General features: G+C 35.0%; 1 protein-coding gene across 1 annotated transcript; it reads left to right on the forward strand.

Moving 5' to 3' along the window:
• The first annotated feature begins 58 nt into the window (after positions 1 to 58).
• On the forward strand, positions 59 to 19737 carry Ndufb5 (NADH:ubiquinone oxidoreductase subunit B5). The gene is made up of 6 exons (XM_078043698.1): positions 59 to 265; positions 10013 to 10101; positions 11988 to 12054; positions 12797 to 12858; positions 14919 to 15025; positions 19208 to 19737. The coding sequence occupies exons 1-6, from the start codon at positions 142 to 144 to the stop codon at positions 19326 to 19328; spliced, it is 570 nt and encodes a 189-aa protein (XP_077899824.1). The 5' UTR covers positions 59 to 141; the 3' UTR covers positions 19329 to 19737.
• The last annotated feature ends 3018 nt before the right edge of the window (positions 19738 to 22755 follow it).

The raw sequence follows: 22755 nt of genomic DNA on the forward strand, positions 1-22755 counted from the left end.
TCAAACTGACCAATGAGGAAAACAGGAATAGGCTTTTGCCCTTATTTAACATGGCCGACCTGCCCCTTCGACCTCGTTGCTAAATTGTCTCTCTCGGCTCCCGTTACTCTATCCCTCTGCTTCCTGTTGCCCGTGGTAGCCATGGCGGCCATGAGTTTATTGCAGCGGGCTTCGGTCACTGCAGTGACAGTTCTGTCTGGCCGCTGCGCTGGCACTCGGCTCGGACTCGGACGCTTCCTCACCCGTGTTTTTCCTAAGACTGCCGGTGGGTGCTCGTCTTGGGAGAAAGTGCGTGCAGGGTGTGCTGGGTGAGAGATAGGAGGATTGTTCCCAGGTGACCTTGGTGGGATCTGGAGGGAGCCGGGACAAATTGTAGGCTTGGGTCTTTTAGGAGACAAACCGCGAGCTGAATGAAGATTTTCCCGAACCAACAGACCAGTTACGTTTTAATTATAAGCATTTGCAAAAATGTTATTCACAGCCCAGTTAGTACTAATTTGCCGCTGAGGCTAGAAAATCATAGAACTGAGTGTGTGTCACTTTCTAGGGCACCAGATTTTTGGTAGTTCCACCTGCATTGGGTTCTAGTCCCACAGATAGGAAGTCTTTTTGCAGAGAAGCCCACGTATGCTAACTATGTAATACGTAGACCCGGAGGAAGCTCAGGGTGAACTTTCCCATTAGGTACTAATGAATATGTAATAATGAATTTGGCTTGGGTTGCATTTGTTTTATATTAGTGCAGTCATAAAATAGTAATTTTAGGCACTGAAAAACGGGCCCAAGAAGTCAAAATTGCAGTGGTCCCAGGAAAGTCATAATTCATTCCTAAGAGGGCTAATTTGCATCCCCTTAGGGATTATGGTCTGCTTTACCGAGGACTGAATAATTAAAGTAGCAAAATATCAAATGGTTGGAATTAAATCTCATTCTCTCAGAGTAAATACAATGTTATTACCCCATTTTACAGATGAGGAAACTGATTCAATTATTATAAAAATAATGCACCACTCTACTAAATTATCAACAAGGATAGCCACCATGTATTGAACACCTATTCTTTTTTTGTTTGTTTTGCTTTGAAATCCTCTCTTTTGTTTGGTATTATACATCAAAGTCTTTTGTTATTGTTCTGTGGGTTGGTTTTTTTTTAAGGTCTATAAATTCCCATTTATTTTCTTTTTACATTTTTTAATTGTTGTACTATAGTTGTGTGTAATGGTGGGCTTTGTTATTACCCATTCATACATGTGCATAATATAAAAATGTAATTTGGCCAATATCATTTCCAGAACTTCTTGCCACTACTAATCCCCCTTGGATTTTCATGAGATCCCCAACCCCCACCTTTCTTTTCCTTTTTCCATGTATGAGAGAAAAATTTATGATCCTTGAACTCTGAGTTTGGCTTATTTTGCTTAACCTAATGGTCTGTGGTTCCAGGCATTTTCCTGCAAATGACGTAATTTCATTTTTCTTTATTGCTGAATAAAACTTCATTGTGTATATATACTACTTTTTCTTTATACATTCATCCATTGGTAGCTACCTAGACTACCATAGTTTGGCTATAGTGAATTGTGCTGCTATAAACATGGATATGCATGTATTATTATAGTATGCTGATTTTAATTCTTTAGGATAAATACTGAGGAGTGGGTCATATGGGGTTCCCATGCCTCCTCTTTTAAGGAACCTTCATACTGATTTCCATAGTGGTTGTACTAATTTGCAGACCCACCAACAGTGTATAAGTGTTACCTTTTTCTTCACATCCTCTCTAACATTATTATTTGCATTCTTGATGACTATCATTCTTACTGATTTGAGATGAAATCTCAGTGTAGTTTTGATTTGCATTTCCATAATTGCTAATAATGTTGAACATTTTTTGATATATTTGTTGGTCACTTGTATTTCTTATTTTGAAAAGTATCTGTTTAATACATTGGCCTGTTTATTAATTGGGTTATTTGCTCTTTTGGTGTTAAGTGTTTTGAGTTCTTTATATATTTTAGGTATTAATCCTCTGTCAGAAAAGTAGCTAGCAAAAATTTTCTCCCATTCTGTATGTTCTTTCTTCACTTTCCTGCTTATTTTCTTTGCTGGGAAGAAGCTTTTTAATTTGATGTCAGGCTCCATTCTAAGGCTTTAAAATATTGATTCATTTAATCCTCTTGAGCAAAGATACACTGTAAGTTATTTGCCCTGTGCAAGACTAAAGGGAAGTGAAACTTTTACCATAAAACAAAATTATTGTTTTCCAATCTCAAAATATCTTGTCTTATTTATCCCCCCTTCCAATTTTAATTTGAATTATTCCACTTTACATGATGAGGCAATATACATAGGGACTCACTGGAAAATGTTGGAAAGGAGCAGTGAGATTCAACAAATTTCCAGCAGGAATTTAAGCATCTTATAAAACTATACCTGCTATTATTCCTTGATAAAATCCTTTTGTAAACCACTTCTGATTACAGATATCCTCAAATATAAAATATAAATACTTCACTTAGTCTCCTACATTGTATTTAATCCAGTCTAGTTGGAGATAAACTGAGGTAAAGTTTCACCCCAGTTCTTCTTGCTGTGCTATTCCCCATTCATGGAGTTCTGGAAGGATCATTATTGGGAAATTGTCCTTTCAATGGGAGCAGGGAAAAAACTCTCAACTATGTTAAAGGTGACTCTCATACCTGTGTACCTGCTTTTGAAGGTGTTTTGCATCTGTCATTATTGTTTTTAAAATTACTATTTTAAACCTACAAGATAATAAGCTCTGATATGGAAGGGAATTCTGTCTTGTTTTCTCTGAAACTAGACTGCCAAGGTTCAAATCCTAACTCCAGAATTTAGAAGCTTTGTGACCTTGAGTCGTCACATCTTTGAAACTAACTTTGTGTGTGTGTGTGTGTGTGTGTGTGTGTGTGTGTGTGTGTGTGTGTTGCTGGGGATTGAACCCAGGCCCTTGTGCATGCAAGGCAAGCACTCTCCTAACTGAGCTATATTCCCAGCTCCGGAAACTAAATTTTGAACACTTAACTGCTCATAATTTTTTTTCTTATCTTTAAAAAGATGATGATTTTAAACTTATCTCGGAAGTAGTTGTGAAGAGTGGGAAAAATGGATAGCACTTAATATAAACTTAACTATCTTAACATTTTTTGGTTTGGGGGGAGTGGTTACCAAGGATTGAATTTAGGGCCATTCAACAATCCCCAACCGTATTTTGTATTTTATTTAGAGACAAGGCCTCACTGAGTTGCTTAGCCCCTCATCATTGCTTAGGCTGGCTTTGAACTTGGGATCCTCCTGCCTCAGCCTCCTGAGCCACTGGGATTATAGGCGTGTGCCACTGCGCCAGCTATCTTAACTATTTTTAAGTCTACAGATCAGTTATATTTAATGTATTCATAACGTTGTGTAATGATCACCACTCTCTATCTCTATAATTCTTTTCATCTTGTAAAACTAACTGTATCGACAAAGGAGTAACTCCCCACCTGTCCTGATCAGCTCCTGATAACCACCGTTCTACTATTTGTCCCTGTGACTATTTTAAATTCATCATAAGCGGGAACGTACATTTTGACTTTTTATGTCTGGCTTATTTCCCTTAGCATAATGTCTACAAAGTTCATTCATAATATAACTTAGTTCATTCATAATATACTACAGGAAAGAAAGACTTTCTTTTCTTTTTAAAGCTGAATAATATGTATATGTAATTATCTCTCATCCCTTGTATCTGCAATAAATTGGTTCCATGATCTTCACAAATACCCCAAATTCCCAGTTACTCGGGTCTCTTGTATAAAATAACTTAATATATGTATATAACCTAGCTACATCCTTCTGTATATTATAAATCATCTCTGGATTGCTTATATAATGTAATACTATGTAAATAATTGTTATGCTGCATTGCTTAGGGAAAATGATAAAGAAAAAAGCATGCGTGTTTAGCACAGAAGCAGTTTTTTTTTCCCTAAATACTTTCCACCCATGATTGGCTGAATCCAGGGATGTGGAATCCACAGATTCAGAGGGTCTACTCTATCACATTTTGCTTGCCCAGTCATCTGTCAGAGGACACTTAAGTTGATTCTATGTTTTATGTACTGTGAACAATGTTACTATGAACATGAATTCATAACTCTTCAAGACCTTGCTTTCAGTTCTTTGGGGTGCATATGCAGAAGTGGAACAGCTAGATTGTATGGTAATTCAGGTTTTAATTTTTTGAGGAACTGCCATACTGTTTTCCACAGTGGCTATACCATTTTTCATTCTCATCAGCAGTGTAGGAGAGTTTCAGTTTCTCTACATTCTCACCAATTCTGTTACTTTCTAAAGTTTTGATAGTAGCTATCCTGATGGGATATAACTGTGTATAACTATCTCATTTTAGTTTTGATTTATATTTCTCTAATGATTAGTGTTGTTGAGCATATTTTCATATGCTTCTTGTCCATTTGTTTTATCTTTTTTGGAGAAAAGTCTATTCAAATCCTTTATATTTTCATGGGGTTGCATGTTTTGTTGTTACTGAGTTTGAGGAGTTATCTATATATTCTGGTTATCAATTTCTTAGCAGATAGATAACTTGAAAATATTTTCTTCCATTTTATGGGTTGCCTTTTTATTTTGTCAATAGTGTATTTTGGTGCAAAAAAAATTAAAAATTTTCCTTAAGCCCAATTGGTTTATTTATTTATTTATTGTTGTTGTTGTTGTCCATGCCTTTCCTGGCATTAGCTTTCTATAGGGCTCTGTGAACACACCTTTTTTAAAACACCTATTGATGTCTTTCATCCTCTTTCACCTTGGTGAAAACCTTTCTCAGAAAATAAGCAAATAAATATATGTTCTCCATTTAATTAAATTATTTATTAAACATCAATTATAAAGGAATTCCAAAGATGAGCTTTAGGCCTTCCTTTTGCTATAAGGAACTTTAACTTAAAGGTCAGCATGAGCAAATCATGGTTTGAAAAAAATGTAAAGAGTATTAAAGTGGATAATGCGTGGTTTGGATAAGGCCTATATGTTAATGGCTTGGTCCCCAGCTGTGGCACTTTGGGGAAGTGATGAATGGAAACTTTAAGAGGTGGCATCTAGTGGGAAGTCTTTAGGTCTTCAGTGGTATGCCCTTGAAGGAGCTATTGGGACTTCAATACTTTTCCTCTCTGGTTCCTTGATCTCTAGGAAGTATGCTTCTTGCTCCACCATGTGCTGCCACCATAAGGTTCTGCCTTGCCATAGGCCCAAAAGGAACAGGGCCAACTCAGCATGTTCTGTAATCCCTGGACTCTATGAACCAGGGATTACAGGGATTAAATTTTTCTTTTTTAGTAGTAAATGGACAGCATGCCTTAATTTTATTTGTTTATTTTTATGTGGTGCCAAGGATCAAACCCAGTGCCTCATGAGTGCTAGGCAAGTGCTCTGCCAATAAGCTACAGCCCTAGCCCCCTTTTCTCTTTTTAAGTTAATTTATCTCAGATATTTGTTACAGTAATTGAAAGCTGACTAACAGCTACATAAACAAAGTTCGTGAGTTAATTCATAAAAACAATATCGACTATTTTAACTAAATTGTGGGAATCATTTTAACAGGTGAGACTGATAGAAGTACAGTGGGTGAGTTTTCTGATGTGCTTGGATATGGAGCTCTTGGGATGAATAGATGTTGAGAAAGAAGGTTAAAATAAGGGAGGTTGGGATCAAATTAGGGGAAGGTAGGGAAAGGTCTAAATACAAAACCAAGTATCTTCAGTTTATTTTGTAGACAACAGAGAGTACTTTAGCAGAAGCTACATCAGTAAGCATCTTTAGAAAGATGCTTTGTAGGAGATGGCTCATAGGAGATGTCGGTTACTTAGGTCATTAGGGTAAAGAAGGCTTTGAAGGTACTGGAGAGTTTGAATCTTAGAATCAAGACGTCTTAGTGAATGGTAAATGAGCAGTAGATGCAAGGAAGACGACTTGAGATTTTTAGCCTGGGTATTTGATAATGCCCTTACCTGAGAATGAGGAGGAAAAAAGTGATCAAATTTTGAGTGTTGTGGGTTTTTTTTTTTAAATTTGTTGAGTGTTGTCTTTGAAACACACACAAAAAGATCCTTCATTATAGTATTCAGAAAATCAGAATTGTCAAAGACTTAATAACTTTTCTGAGGCTATGTGCATATTTAAAATTGTTTTTCGAAGAGTTAGGCTTATATAATTAATGAATACCTAATTGAGAAATTTCAGGTTTTGGAGAGTGGTGGAAGATGCTTGTGGTAGGTGGAACTGAGTTCCAGAAATCTGGGAGTCACTTGGTTATAAGCCATATTCATCCTAATAATTTTAGAATGTTAGCAAATGGCTCTACTGCATCAATGACTCATAACATGATCATGAAGGCTCATAACATTTGAAAAGAGTTTAGTTCTATGAAATATACTGTAGAATAATTGATTATAATAACAGTTATCTAGCACATTTAATGGCATGAATAATTATATAACAATTAGGTAGTTATTTGTAAAGAAAGAGTAAGCAGTTCACATTGTTAACTGCATTAGTATTACTATAATGCAACCATACCAAGCTTTCTTCCATTGTTTAGTGTTCCATTTTTCCATATTATTTATAGTAATGTTCCCTAAGACCATATATAGTTTAATCCTTCCCTTTGATTAAAAGGGAAAGTTAGGAGCGCACTATCTTTTCTGAGTAAATGTAGAGTATTTTCAGGGACTTAAGAAAAATTCTCTACCAGCATTTAATCTACTTAAGAAAAGTAAATTCAGTCATAATCATAGAGTGCCCACCATGCTGCAGACACTAAAGGTACCAATACTAGGGATACAGGCCTGAATAAAATAGGCAATGCCTAACCTAATGGACTTAAGAAAAAAAAAAAAGATAACTAGGGTTAGTGCTTCTTGCTCTAAACGAAATTACCAAATGATATTAAAGGTATTAAGTGGGAGACTAACTTTGGATGAGGCTGTTAGAGAAGACCTCTCTGAGGAAGTGACACTTGATGTTAGCCCTGAAGGATGATATGTGGAGGCAGTATAGGGAAAAGCATTCCAGGCAGAGGGGAAAGAAAGTGCAAAAACCTGAAGGTAGGAGAGATTTCCTGAAATTGGAAGGGAAGTATTGAGAGATGAGTTAGAAGAGCATTCCTGTTTATTCTTAGATCATATATTTCAGATTCTCTAGACTAAACAGAATTCCTTGAGGATAACCCCTATATTGTGCTAGTTCTTGTTATATCCCATTATTGTTATTTACATAACTTTGTAATGGGGAATGGGTGAAGACTGTCTACAATTCTGCAAGTTCTACAGTTTTAGAACCTTCTCATATCAAGCTGAGAATTATTCTTTCACACATTGAGCCTAGTTCTTCCCTTCATGTCAACACAGAATTGAATACGTTCTCTTACATGGGACAGCTCTTGAGCTCCATAAAAACATTTATCTGGTCTTTATCCAGACTTCTTTTATTGTAAGCTAATTAACTTGAGTTCATTCAGTTTCATGAGGTCAGTTTCCAAGTTGTTTGCCATCTGGTTGATTTAAGTTAGGGGAAACTCAAGATTTTCCCTATAAAATAATATGCTGTGGAGTGGATAAACTTCTGTAGTTGGGAGATAAGGAGCAGAAAGGATTATCATGTTTTGACCCTGTCCTTCTAGTACATCAGGTTAACATTGAATTGGCTTTTGTTGGTTTTTTTTTTTTTTGTGAGCAATTATATTTTGGGGGGCATCGACATAGGACTTTACATTTACTTTATTCTTACCTTGTTGTACTTGAGCCTTTTGGATCCAGCCTTTTGTAAATGTATATGAAGACTTTTTGGGGAGACTAATTCATCATCAGTGTAATAGCCATTTTGTAACAGTAGCTTTGTTTCCAAGACTCAAAAAGCCAGGAATGTCTATTTCACCCATTCCATTCATAAAAATCTTCATGCTGCAGGGCATTTGAGAGATCCCTTTGTTAGGTTACTTCATTAATTAATCATCATCTTTTATGTCTAATTCATCAATAGATCAATCATTTACCTATTACAAATTGATCTAACTTGCTCCTTTCCAACTTATAATATACCTTCCTCTCACCCCTGTCCCACCATCCTGTCTGAATAGGGCTTGTTCTTTTTTACTGCTATTTTTCCTTTGTTGCACTCATAGATTTATAATTGTTTAGTGTCTTTTATCCCAGCAGGATCCATATCCCTCTGCCTAGCTTAGGACCTGCACATAGTAATCACTTAAATATTTAGTGAATTAATGAGTGGTTTGTGGTATCATCCAACCTATTGTCATCATAAAATTCCCTAATGGAGTTATAGCCTATGTATGTATAATATGTCAAAATGTACTCTACTGTCATGTATATCTAAAAAGAACAAATTAAAAAATTTAAAATTCCCTAATGGTATCTCTCAAATGATTTGCTGGAATCCATGTTTATGTTGCCAAGTTCTCTTAATCTTGTTATTTTATTATATTTAGTAAATTCTTGCTAACTTCTCATTGTTTTGTGAGTTAATTAATATCCTAAGTTCATTGCAAGATACTGCAAGTAATACCAAATTAAGATGGATTCAGTCTTCAAAGCATTTATAATCAAAAGTGGTAGTAGTAAAAGCAAATACAATTAGCCCTCTATAAGCATGGTTCTGCATCTCAGATCTAACCAATCATGGGTTGAAAATATTCAGGAAAAAAATGCATTTGTAACTAAATATGTATATAGGTTTTTTCTTTGTCATTATTCCCTTATTAATACAGCATAATGACTATTTGCATAACACTCACTGTATTAGGTTTCTAAACAATCTAGAGTAAAATATGTGAAATAATATGCACAAGTTATATGCAAATATTATGCCATTTCATGTAATAGACTTGAGGAACTGCAGATTTTGGCATCCACACAGGTCCTGGAAACCAGGACAACAGGGAACACATGACTAAGATGGACAGCAATTCAGAAGTAGCAGAGATCTTATCTGATTAGGGACATTACTGACTTCTTGGAAAAGATAATGTCACCTGGGCATAAAGGATAGATTTTAGGAGAAAAGAGGGCATTCTGTACAGTAAATGGTAAACCAGAAATACAGATTTTTTCGACATCAATTATGACTGAAATTCCTTTCGTGGGAAATTAAAATTTTTTATTCTACAGTGACTCTCATTCAGAATTTAAGAGCAATTACACAGCAGAACCATAGTAACACTGTTTCTTAGTAAGGCTTGGAATACCCGTAGTGATCCTTGCAGACCTCCAAAACAGGAAGTGTAGAAAGAGGACCTAGGTGTGAAATTTTGTCTCAGTTTATCTCCAACAAGGCTTTCTTAAGTTCCATCTGGGCTGGGGTAGGGGTTGAAGAGGAGGGTATTCTTAATCGCAATGGTTTACAAACGGATTTTGTCAAGGTAGAGATATGGTTTTGTAGCAAGTTTGAATTCCCGCTTGGAAATTCATTGAATAAATACTGATATTCCTTTGCACCTATTTTGCAGCAACTTCCTAAATGTATATTACCTTATTATGTGAAATAGCACAATTTTAAGATTTTTTTTGCAATATTAGCAAATATTTATTGCAGAGGAGACAAAGATGAGCAGCTCATCCAGAGAATCTGACTTTCCTGCCTGTTATTGAAACAATTTGAAATGATGTTTCAGTATTTCTTTAACATTGAATTAAAATGAGGGTTGCTGTGCCATGGTAGATTATTTGTCTAGTATGCATGAGGTCCTGCATTATGTCCCCACCACCACAAAAAAAAAAAAAAAAAAGGAGAGACCTGTAATTTAGGACTATATGTATTCTATCTGCCCTGGCTTTAGTACTAAAATTAAAAAGCATTTTTAAATCTTAATTCATTAAACATTTATGTATGTATTTTTCTTATAATTCGGTTTTATATCATAACATAACAGTATTCCTAAATGAACCTTGTATAAAACAGGATAACTTAATATTTCCAGCTCCTGTGCGACACAGTGCAGACCATGGGAAAAGACTGTTCATCATCAAACCTTCTTCATATTATGACAAGCGTTTTTTGAAATTATTGGTGAGTTGAAAGTTTTTGTTGAACTAAAATCTTCCCCTACAAGGAGGAAAAAAATCTGCTTCTTTAGAAAACATCTTCATTTTGTAAAAGATCTGATTCTGCAAACTCAGGGGGAACCAGGGGTTGAACCCAGGAATGCTTAGCCACTGAGCCATATATCCTCAGTCCTTTTTTATATTTTACTTAGAGATAGGGTCTCTTTGAGTTGCTTAGGGCCTCGCCAAGTTGTTGAGTTTGGCTTTGAACTTGTGATTCTCCTGCCTCAGCCTCCTGAACCACTGGGATTACAGGCATGTGCTGCTGTGCCCAGCCAAATTCATATTTCTTTCCTCAGAAGATATGAGATTGTGCAGTAAAGTCTTATTTGTTACTAAATCTCTTCTTAAATTAGCAATCAAACTGAATTGGAGGTAAAGCTTAAGCCAATCCTTTTTTCTCAAGATTATGAGGCTTTGTAATCTAATTTGTATTCTCTACTTAAACAGTAAAAAAGAATCTGCAAGACTGGGAGTGTGGGTCAGTGGTAGAGTGCCTGCTTAGCCTGTAGCGGGCCCTGGATTTGAACCCAGCATCCCACCAGAAAGAAGAGGGCAATGGGTGGGAAGGGACAAATGTGAAAATTGACAAAACTTCAAAAATTGATTGATGAGAGGATTTTTTTGTATTGTTAAAATATCCTTTAAATTACCAAAGAATTCATTAGAGAACTTATTTTAATAAAAGAGATCTATTATTTGAGGATATGATTTTTAAAATTTATATGTTGTTTGAGAACATTGATTTCAGAGTGATGTTGACCTTTAATCTTAATTTAGCAATAATATAATAATCACTTATTTAGGGTACTGATTGTTTATTTGTATCTCAAGGCTTTAAAAGAAACTAGAGGCATAGAAAAATGAGAGATTATCTGGACTGTGTGCCATCGTTTCTAAAGCTTTGGCTCATCACTTGAGTTCTGGCTACCTCAAGACTCTCTGTTACCCTCCCATTGTGCTTAATGTCCCTTTTCATCCCCTTGGTTAAACTCCTGCTTTTCCTTTTTTTTTTTTTTTGGTTTGTTTTTTGGTACCAGGGATTTGAACCCAAGTTCACTTAACCACTGAGCCACATCCCCAGCCCATTTTTTTAAATTTAATTTTATTTTTTTTAATATTTTTTTTTAGTTGTAGTTGGACACAATATCTTTATTTATTTATTTTTATGGTGGTGGTGGGGATTGAACCTCACCTGCTAGTGAGCGCTCTAATGCTGAGCCACAACCCCAGCCCCTTAATTTTAAATTTTTATTTTAACACCTGATCTTGCTAAGTTGCTGAGACTGTCCTTGAATTTGCCATCCTCCTGCCTTAGTTTCCCAAGTTGCTGGGATTACAGGTATGTGCCAACATACCTGGCAAAATAGTTCATGATGTTTTTTAGTGGTACTGGGGTTTAAACCCAGGACCTCAAGCATGCTATGCCAGAACTTCACCAATGAGCTATATCCCAACTCTTGAGTGCCCCCTTTTTTTGTCATGACCATCTCAAACCCTCCCTGTTCAGTGGTTGAAATCACACTAATGTGTTTTACACTTTACTCTTAATAGTGAATTTTCTAACTTTCATGTTGTTGATTTAACCAAAAAGTGAAAAGACACTGAAATATATATTGTATTATACTTGTACAATTAACCTTTACTTTTTTCTTTCATTTTTGGTATTAAATATAGGTGTCTTAAGGCAAGAACCCAAGAATATCACAGAAATTAAAAATTTGATACTGTTTCTTCAGTTTGACAAATTTATTTCATAAGAAATAAAGGGAATTGTGAAGATAATTGAAGGATGGGAAGAATTGAAAATGGTTGTAAGAAATATCTATTTTTTTTTTTTAATTTTAACAGAGATTCTACATTTTGTTGACTGGGCTTCCAGTAGCAATTGGCATAACTCTGGTGAATGTATTTATTGGTAAGTTCCCCTCTAGCCAACACCATGAAATTGGTAAACTTTACGAGTATTATAATGAAAAACTCAGTAAGATAAGTATGTCTTTTTTTTTTAAATAACAAAATCTCAATCTACAATAATGTACCATATTATTTTTTAGCACATTTCTTTTTCCCTCCAGAAACTTTGAAGGTTATAAATTTTATGGCCATGTAGGAGGCTTTTGAAAACCTCATTTTTCTTCTCCTTCTCCTTTCCCAAAACTAGCTTTGATAAGTCTGAATACGAAAAGAAAAAGAGGTGGAAGAGAGAGAGAATTTTTCAAATCCATTCTGAAATATATAAACCTATAAATCCTCTAAAATATACATGAAAGTGTGAATGACAGTAGACATCAGATGTTCATGGTAAATCTGTTCAGAGTGCTTCTAAAACCTTGAATCTAAAATGTTTTGTCTCATAGAGAGGACCCAAAAAAAAAAAATGTCTTTTATAGTATCTGATTATGTATTATAAAAACAAAATTGGAACCTCTCATATAATGCTTATAGGTAATGCCTTATACTCAGAATACATCTAAAAATCCATAATGAATGGATTTTCAATTTTAAAGTGAATTTAGAATATTAGATCTTTATTACAAATGAAAAAAAAGATAAAAAGATCCTTTAAACCTACAAGAAGTTGGTTTCTTTATTGGTGAAGAGTTAATATTTTAAATTCCTAATGCTGAAGTTGAACCACCATCATTTTCTCTTATTAGGTGAAGCTGAATTAGCAGAAATTCCAGAAGGCTATATCCCAGAACATTGGGAATATTATAAGGTTTGTATAGGTCATTAAAAATTAGGTTAATGGGCTGGGGCTGTAGTTCAGTGTCAGAATGCTTGCTTAGCACATGTGAGGAACTGGGTTTGATCCTTAGTACCACATAAAACAAATAAAATAAAGGCATTCTGTTCATCAATAACTACAAAAATATTTTTTCAAAAATTACATTAAGGTACTTGTCAACATGCTGGTTAACATCCCTAAATATGGAAATTATGATAAAGTTTCATATTCCATTTTTTGTTTATTCATTTTTTTATTAAAACATCATGATTGTACATAGAAATTGGGTTCATTTTTTTTTTAATTTTTTATTTTTTTTATTGGTTGTTCACAACATTACAAAGCTCTTGACATGTCATATTTCATACATTAGATTGAAGTGGGTTATGAACTCCCAATTTTACCCCAAATGCAGATAGCAGAATCACATCGGTTACACATCCACAATTTTACATAATGCCCAATTAGTAATTGTTGTATTCTGCTACTTTTCCTATCCCCTACTATCCCCCCTCCCCTCCCCTCCCATCTTCTCTCTCTACCCCATCTACTGTAATTCATTACTCTCCTTGTTTATTTTCCCATTCCCCTCACAACCTCTTATATGTAATTTTGTATAGCAATGAGGGTCTCCCTTCATTTCCATGCAATTTCCCTTTTCTCTCCCTTTCCCTCCCATCTCATGACTCTGTTTAATGTTAGTCTTTTCTTCCTGCTCTTCCTCCTTGCTCTGTTCATAGTTGCTCTCATTATATCAAAGAAGACATTTGGTATTTGTTTTGATAAAATTATACATGCAAGAAATTTGATTTTGAGCCCCATCCCTTTCCCTTTTTCTCTCCTCCTCCTTCCCCCATCCCTCCTCTACTCTATTAAACTTCCTTTCTTGTACATTAAAGTGAAATTCTGTTTGGTATCTTTATACTTATCATATTCAATTTCAAGCAACTGTTCTTAGTATATTCCTTTATTGTTTCTTTTATTAATTTAAGTTTTATAGCTTTTTAAAGAATTGTCTGCAGTATATTCTCAATCTAGCAAAATAACAGAATTTGTTCTAAGTTCAATGCCATAAGAAAGCTATTACCAGTGCTAATGATAGCTCTTTTGTTGAGCACCTACTGTGTAGCAGGCACTATACTGCTTTACAAATATTTTCTCATTCCATGTAAAAGACACTGTTATTATTTTCATGTTAAAGAAGAGAAAATTTGGGTTTAAAAGGCTTAACACATTTTGTCCCATTGTCCCAGATGTGAAACACCTATAAAAAGTTAAATATGGCATATAATATATAATTATATAATTGTATGATGATAATATAATGTTATTAATAATATGAGCTTCAGATTATGATTTCCAGCCTATTTTAATGCATCTGTGTCAATATTGTTGAAATATTCACAAAATTAAAAATTTGGGACTCATAGATTAAGAACCTGAGAGAGGAGGCCAGTACTTACTGAACCCATTAAGCTTGACTCCAGAGCTTACACTGTTAGTCATTATACCAAACAGTTATTATATCCAAAAGACAGAATTAACCTATTACTTGTCTTTACAAGTATTATATGAGATGACTTTGAATAGAGTATGCCTCATTTTATTGTCTGAATGAATTATATTTTAGAAAAGCAGTGTTTCATTTTAAATCTTAAGGGAAACTATGAGATTAGTTTTATCTTTGGCAGCTGGTGGAAGGAGCTTCATGTTGGGATCAACAAAATCTGGGTTTTCCTCCTGAATCTACCACTTCACATACCTATGCATAGTGTAATATGAGAGAGCACAGGCTTTGGAGTCAAGCACACCTGGTTAGAATCTGGACACTCCCACTTAGCTGCACAATTTGTGCAATTTTGTCATCTCTAAAATGAGGACAAAAATAGTATCTACCTAATGGATTGAAATTATTTAAAATATATATAAAATGGTTGATATATAGTAGGTATTACGAGTGTATCTGAGAAGGCCATTTTAAAGAATAATCAACTAGAAAAGCCAAGTAATGTTCAGAAACTGTCTAATTTCAAACAAATTTTCTCTGGCAGCATCCTATATCAAGATGGATTGCTCGTACTTTCTTTGACTGCCCTGAAAAGAATTATGAAAGAACAATGGCTGTTCTTCAGATTGAATCTGAAAAGGCTGAATTACGGTAGGAAAAAAGGGGTGGGGAAGAACATTCTTTTCTTGGGTTGCAAACCACAAGAGAAAATATGAGAGAATTTTGTTGTTTAGAGTGAAGACTGTGAGTTGATGATGAGTTGATAAAGAGATGATATCTGTCAGAATAAAAGGAATTCTTTTAAAAATACTCATGTATATACAAGGCAACTCTCTCCCCATCCTACCCAATTTCCTTCCATCCTACACCTAGTCTAATCCTTAGAAATAACCCCTATTTAGCAACTTCTTATATATGTTCCTAGAGAAAATTTTATATGTAAAAAAATAAATTTTATAATATCATTTAAAATTATAGTAATACAGATAGAATCCTCCTATAAACAGTGTTCTGTGCCTTGTCTCATTTCAATGAATATACCTTGGTGATCTTTCTGTGATGGCATATGCCCAGTCTTTTTAATGCTGCATTATATATTTTATTGGGTAGATGTGCTTTACTTTTTATTACCAGTCCCCTATTGTTGGTACTTAGATTCTTTCCAAGTTTTTATTCTTATATGTGTTATTGTATATATGTTTACTTTTATATGTTGATAGATATTGCCAAACTCTTCTTCAGAAAGTTACACCAGTTATTTTTTCCATCACCTATGATAATTTTTGAGTTATCAGAAATGGAATTTATCAATCTTAAGCATTTTGTTGTTATAATAGTTGAAAGTAATATCTTATTATTTTGACTTTCTATTTCTTTGTAAGGTTGGGTTTTTTTTTTCCATAGATCTAATAGTTGTGTGCATCTCTATAAATTGCCCGTTTTTCTACTGATATTAACTGATTTATACATCAGTTAAATTAGTCCCTCTTTATTTTGTTGCAGATATATTTTCTCAGTTTGTCATCTGTCTTTTGGCAGTGAAAAATTATTTGTAATATAGCAGTATATGTTTCAGATAACAAATATGTATGGTTTTTAATACTTACTATATAACAATGTTATAGTTACTTTCTGTGTATTTTTTCATTTAATTATTGTCATGTTTGTCCTTTAGTTTTTAAGGTCTTGGTCATGTATGAATTAAATAAGTAAATATATAATATGAGAATTACTTCTTAAAATGTTTTTTTGGGGACTGGAGAACAGCTCAGTGAAGCTTTGAATTTGTTCACCAGCACCACAGTTACACACACACACACACACACACACACACACACACACGTTCTTTTGTGTTAAGAGTGAGATAAAATTGACAAGCAATCAAATCACCAGTTAACTTCAGTGGGTTTTTGGAAAAGCTTTGGGGCTGGGGTTGTGGCTCAGTGGTAGAGCACTCGCCTATCACATGTGAGGCCCTGGGTTCAATCCTCAGCACCACATATAAATAAATAAAATAAAAGTTTTGTGTCCAACTTCAACTAAAAAATAAATATAAAAAATTGTTTAAAAAAAAAGCATATACCTTTGTATCTACTACCACAATCCAGATCTTTTGATCATCCTAAAATGTTTTTGTGTGCTTCTTCATCCATGCTAGTGACTCTCCATCCTTTATTTTGGCCTCAGGCTACCATTGGTCTTTCTGTTTATTCTGTTTTAAATTTTATAGTTTATAAAAATTTCTATGATGTTGAAAAATATTTAAGCAGTGAAAAAATGTGATTGGCTGTTTCCTGAATATGTAGTTACCATATGGAACTATCTTTCAGTACTTAAGAGCATAGAACAGCAATATGGTTTATTTTTAGTAATGTTAGAAAGATGTTTTTGAACTTCAGACACATACCTTAGAGTTCCAATTAAATGATCAGACCCTAGAATTCCTCAGACATATAGAGATCCTAAACAGTTACAGAACAAAACAAAGAAAAAACAAACCAACCAAAATTCTGACTTGTACCCCTAAAGGAAAGATGCTGATATGATGATGGAATGTGTGTGTGTGTGTGTTGGGGGTGTGTTTTTGTTTTTGCTTGTTTTGGTATTGGGGATTGAACTCAGGGGTGCTTAACCACTAAGTCACATCACCAGCCCATTTTATGTTTTATTTTGAAACAGGGGCTCACCAAATTATTTAGGCCTCACTAAATTGCTGAGGCTGGCTTTGAACTTGTGATCCTCCTGCCTCAGCTTCTTAAGCCACTGGGATTATAGGCATGTACCACCACACCCAGCGGAATGTGGGGTTTTAAAAAGTATGCATTTAGATATTTAAAAAACTGAAACAGGAAAAGAAATAAAATAGAAAGAGATGTCTCCCATAGTTGACTCCCCCAGAGATAACTGTTATTTTTAGTTCTTCATAGGTTTTTGTGTACCAGGAATTGAACACAGGGGCACTTAATCACGTCCCCAGACCTTTTATTTTGATACAGGGTCTCAATAAGTTTCTTAGGGACTTGCTAAATTGATAAGGCTGGCCTCGAACTTGGAATCCTCTTGTCTCAGCCTCTCAGCTCACTGGGATTATAGGCATGTGCCTCTGCGTCTTGCTGTCCTTTACAGTTTTTAATGCTATATGCATGTGTATTTATACAGATTCACAAATGGTTATTTACCACTTTTTAATGAAATGGGAAAGTGCTACATATACTCATTTTGTATCTTGCTTTTTTGTTTTGTTTTTTGTTTTTCCTTTTCTTTTTGGTGGTGCTGGGGATCCAATCTAGGGCTTTGTGCATGCAAGGCAAGCACTGTACCAACTGAGCTATATTCCCAGCTCCTATATGTTGCATTTTTAACCTAACAATATATTTATCATCTGTTCCCACATTACTATGTATAGATTCTCCTTATTCTTTTTAGTATTACGTGGTAATCCATTATGTAGATAAGCCATAACTTATTTTACTATTTAGTCCCCTGTTGGTGACCATTTTAATTACTTACATTTTAGATAATTGCATTCTGAAGGATGATATTTAACCCTTAAAAAAAGATGATGGTATTTAATCCTTAAAAAAAGATGAATAGACATAGTCTTATAAGTACACAGTTGCAAAGGTACGTTGTCTCTTTACATAAAATCGATGAGCTTGTTATTGTTGATAAAGTGTACTTATCATTTAACTGTGGTGAATTTCCAGTCATGTGAAAAGTGATCTGTGTATGTTCTATTAAAATGGAATGTAAAAGGTTTAATGGAGAAGGGATTGCTTCAGGTAGAAGTTTATGCAGATTTTGAATATGGAAGAGGAGTAGAGCATCTTTGCAAAATAGAAATTATTCAATTTGTGAGGAAGGTTGAGGACAGAGTAGATCTTAGAGTTGAAGAATGCTTCTTTTAAGAGAGATCTCTCTCTGTCTGTCTCCTTCTCTCTCTTATCTTCCGGGGATGGGGTCTCACAGTTGCTTAGGTTGGCCTCAAAACTCCTGGGCTTAAGTGATCCTTTTGCCTTAGACCTCCTCACCCCAGGAACTGGAACTACATGTTCATGCCACTGTGTCCAACTAACTAACCTACTTTCTTTCTTTTTTTCTTTACAAATATTGACTAAGGATCTACCATTAACTGGGCACAGTATGATGCTGGTGAATATGATTTTCTGCCCTCAAATTTTCTGTGCAATAATGATGAACAGCCAATACAGACAGAATATGAGCTCCTCTAGAAAAGCATATAATTTTCCTAATACTCAAAATAGCATAGGATCACAACAGTAGGTGTTGCATTAATGACTCCTTGCACCTAAAAGATGGAAAGACAGGAAAGCATTGTCACAATTCAGTTGAAAATTATCTGTCCAGACAAAGATCGGGGATAGTAAAGGATAGAATTAATCATCAATTCAAATAATATTTAGATGCCAAAACTATTCAATGACTAAGTATATAAGCAAGATAAAAGTAAAGAATAAGTCCTAAATTTTGCTTTGGGATACTTACTATAAGTGTGCCTTAGTCATGATCTGTATACATAAACTTTCTAGTGGTTCTTTATGGAACTGATACATTAAATTGGTAATTGGAACCAGGCACAATGGCACATACCTGTAATCCAGGTGATTCGGAAGGATTGAAAGTTCAAAGCCATCCTCAGCAATTTAGCAAGCCCTTCAACTTAACAAGACTCTGTCTCAAAATAAAAATTGAAAAAGGTTGGGGATATAACTCAGTTGTAATGTGCCCCTGGGTTCAATCCCCAGTATAAAAAAAAATTCTCCTTGTAATTGGAAAGCTGGAATCACAGTATTGTTTTTCCATTTGTTACAGGTTAAAGGAGCTGGAAGTTCGAAGACTAATGCGTGAGAGAGGCGATGGGCCCTGGTATCAATATCCAACTCCTGACAAGGCACTTATTGATCATTCACCAAAAGCAACTCCTGACAACTAATTGTTTATTTCTTTAAATATAAAGTGTATTCTCCCAAGTGGAAAACAAATTAGTAAATACAGTCTGTATTTTTGCTCTGTAATGAATAAAAGAGCTTCTTTTCATTGCTCTTTTTCTCAGTGTTGGTTCAAATGAAGGCTTTTGATTTGGGGTTTAAAAAACTTGGAGAACTAAGAATTTGTGAATTTCTGAAGTTGTGTTAACTTTGAAAAATATGTTTTATTTATCTGGCAAAGGGAAGTCACAGAAGTCTCATTTAAGGATCAGAAACATAGTCATTTACTGTATACATGTCTGTGTTGTGGGCATCTGGATTGTTCAGGGCCTCTCAGGCTCTTAAGTTACCTGAAAATGTTGAGCCACCTATATAGAACTTAGCCTCTTAATAAAAAAATTTTTGGTGAACAAATCTTAAAGTTTACAAGGTTTTCATGTTTTCTTTTTTAGGCATGTATCATTCTTTTTAAAATTACATGTATATATTTTTTAGAGGTAATCTCTAAGATTCCTTAGAGTCCATTTTTGTAAACATTTGAGAAGATTGTATAAAGTAAAATGATTATTGCAAGGATTATGAAATGTAAAAACCGAAAATAATGGCCTCATTTTTTTTCCTCCCCCATCCCTCTTTGGCCTCATTTATTAAGCATTTGTTGTCTGCTAAACACTGTGGCAAATAACTGCCTTTGTTCACTTTATTTTCAAAATCACCTTATGAGGTACTATTACTCTGAGATTTACAAATGAGAAACCTGAGACTTTTAAACACTCAATTTTTTAAAAATTTTTTTTTTGTAGTTGGACACAATACCTTTATTATGTTTATTTATTTTTATATGGTGCTGAGGATGGAACCTAGTGCCTCACATGCTAGGCAAGCACTCTACCACTGAGCCACAACCCCAGCCCTAAACACTCAATATTTATAAAGGTAAATATTTGGCTATTTAGCTTCAAGATTTCATTATTTTAATTTTAAACCTGTAACAGCCTATCAGTATATCATTTACTTTTATAACTATGTTTTTACATTCTGCAGGATAAGTAAAAATGAACTCAGCTTTTGTAAGATTGAAGCCAGACCACTCATTCAGCATACTTTTAAGTGTCCACTATATGCAAATGACAATCCATCAAGATCCTTTGGAATGGTTGCCTGTCTGCCTCCTTCCCTGTCTGCCCTGCTCCATCCCTCCTTTCCCTTTCCTGTGCTGGGGACTGAACCCAGGGTATTTTACATGCTAAAAACAGTTCTGGACCACAGAACTACACCCCTGGCCTTGGTTGCATTTTCTTATGTCCCCAGAAGAGGGCTGCCATACCCAGCTACTTCAGATTTTGTTCTGAGGATTCCCTATGCAGTCTACCACCTCATAACTCTGACCGCCCAAGGATTTGAGAAAAAGCATACTATCCTAAGGTTCCTGCTTATGTGAACTATTTTTGTAGAAGGATAGTGGAAGCAGATAGGCTTTGTATGTGGTAATAGTAAATGATATTAGACTATAGAGCAGTGATAGCATTTGTTCTTTTAGACTTTTCAGGATTTTTGACAATAGTAGGTTTTGTCTTTTTGGTACAGGGGATGGAACTCAGGGGCACTCAACCACTAAGCCACATCCCCAGCTATTGTTTGTATTTTATTTAGAGACAGGATCTCACTGAGTTGCTTATGCCTCTCTTTCGCTGAGGCTGTCTTTGAACTCACAATCCTCCTGCCTCAGCCTCCCGAGCCACTGAACCCTGCTGACAATAGTAGATTTAACTTTATTTTTTTCCTTTCTGCTATTGTAAATATAAGAAAAACTTAATATAGAAAAATAGCTGCCATATATTAATTGAATATGTAGCAAACATGAACTAATCACTTTGTATATTTTATCCCATTTATTCTTGGAACAATGCTTCAGTGTAGATATCATTTTCACTTAAATAAGAAAATGGAGGTTTCTAAAGGTTAAATTAAGTAGCCTAAAGTTATACATTTAATAAATTTATATCTAAATTTTAAAAGAAATTAATAAGTAAAAGCCAAGCTGGAGATATAGCTTAGTGGTAGAGAATGTGCTAGATTCTGGGTTCAGTCCCCTATATCAGGAAAAATTTTAAAAGTATACCAGTCTTACCTTTCCCTTGGATGTGCATCATTACTTTAATAATCCTCTTTTTAAAAATAATATTTATTCTGCTTCTGATTTCATAGCCAAATATTGGCATGCCTTCTTAGTGGATTCATTAGAATACATTCCTATAAGAGAACTATTTGGTCAGAGAGTTTGTTTTTCAGCTTTCGATTTTTCAGAGTGGCCCTTGTGGAAGGTTGTATCAATTCATACTCCCACAGGCAGCACAAGAGGGCATCAATTTTCTCAAGCCCTAACGTCTTAAGGCCTTCAAGTCTTGTCAGCCCAATGGTAGGATTTTGTGATGGACAGGTTCTTTCAACACCCACCAAGATCTTATAAATAGAGTTATCGCAATACTGTATTTCACTCAGCACAGACTGCATACCTTTCCTCTGCATTCTAGCTCTCAGCAGTTTGTTTATCACATTACTTGATGTACTCATTGAATTGCAATGAAAGATGATTAGTGCCAACAAAACAGATTTCTCCTGAAAGCAGCCTTCAATTTGGTTTCTTTAACATGGGAATCATGGTTATTTGTATTTTATTTAAGAATTTAAGTGTCTGAACTCTTGCAAATCTCTTTTTGTGTTAGTTGTTCTGCTTCTTCATTTATGGTGCCTTATTTCTTGTATTCTTACTTTGTTTCATATGAGCTCTCAGTTTTCCTTGCATTTGCTTTTGCTTTCGACCAATTCTAGAGCATTTTAGAAATGAAGTCAACCTCAATGGACAGGCCCCACTTCTACTTATTGATCATAAGGTGGAATACTGATGCAACATCGGATTAGTAAATCCATGAACAGACAGAGGCAGCCTTATGGATTCCCTAGAGCAAGCAAGAATGTCAAGTGTTTTAGGGGAAGAAATACTGCTTTTGTCAAAAACACCTGCCAGGAGATCTGAAGGAAAGAATAGGGATATTCAACATGTTCAATGGTATGACTTTGCTGAATTATTCTCTCTCTCCACTTTAAATAGTGACATCCCCCTCATGTTCCAGAGATACCCCCAGAGACCCTGGAGCTGAAAGAATTGTGTCTTCACCAGCATAGACCAGTGCTGTGGGCTGACTGAGTGGCTTTGGAGCTGTGGCATCTACACAGTCACTGGCATTTGTTCGACAAGCAGCACTTCTCTAACCTAAGTGAATCCTTGGAAATCTTAAGTCCACTTTACCCTGACTATGAGGCCACATTTTCTGTAGAACCAATCTGTTTGTGGATTTCTATGATTCTGCAAATTGTATTCTTGCCTATTGGCACCAAAGTCATCCCTAAGGCCTGGAGGGAATGGTGGGT

Source organism: Ictidomys tridecemlineatus, chromosome 3 (assembly GCF_052094955.1).
Source record: "Ictidomys tridecemlineatus isolate mIctTri1 chromosome 3, mIctTri1.hap1, whole genome shotgun sequence".
Taxonomy (NCBI): Eukaryota; Metazoa; Chordata; class Mammalia; order Rodentia; family Sciuridae; genus Ictidomys; species Ictidomys tridecemlineatus.

Excerpts from the sequence above, each read along its gene's own strand:
- Ndufb5 (XM_078043698.1), top strand. The coding sequence starts at position 142 with ATGGCGGCCATGAGTTTATTGCAGCGGGCTTCGGTCACTGCAGTGACA. Across the intron at positions 10,102-11,987 it reads AGCGTTTTTTGAAATTATTG|AGATTCTACATTTTGTTGAC; the intron begins GTGAGTTGAAAG and ends TAATTTTAACAG. Across the intron at positions 15,026-19,207 it reads TCTGAAAAGGCTGAATTACG|GTTAAAGGAGCTGGAAGTTC; the intron begins GTAGGAAAAAAG and ends CATTTGTTACAG.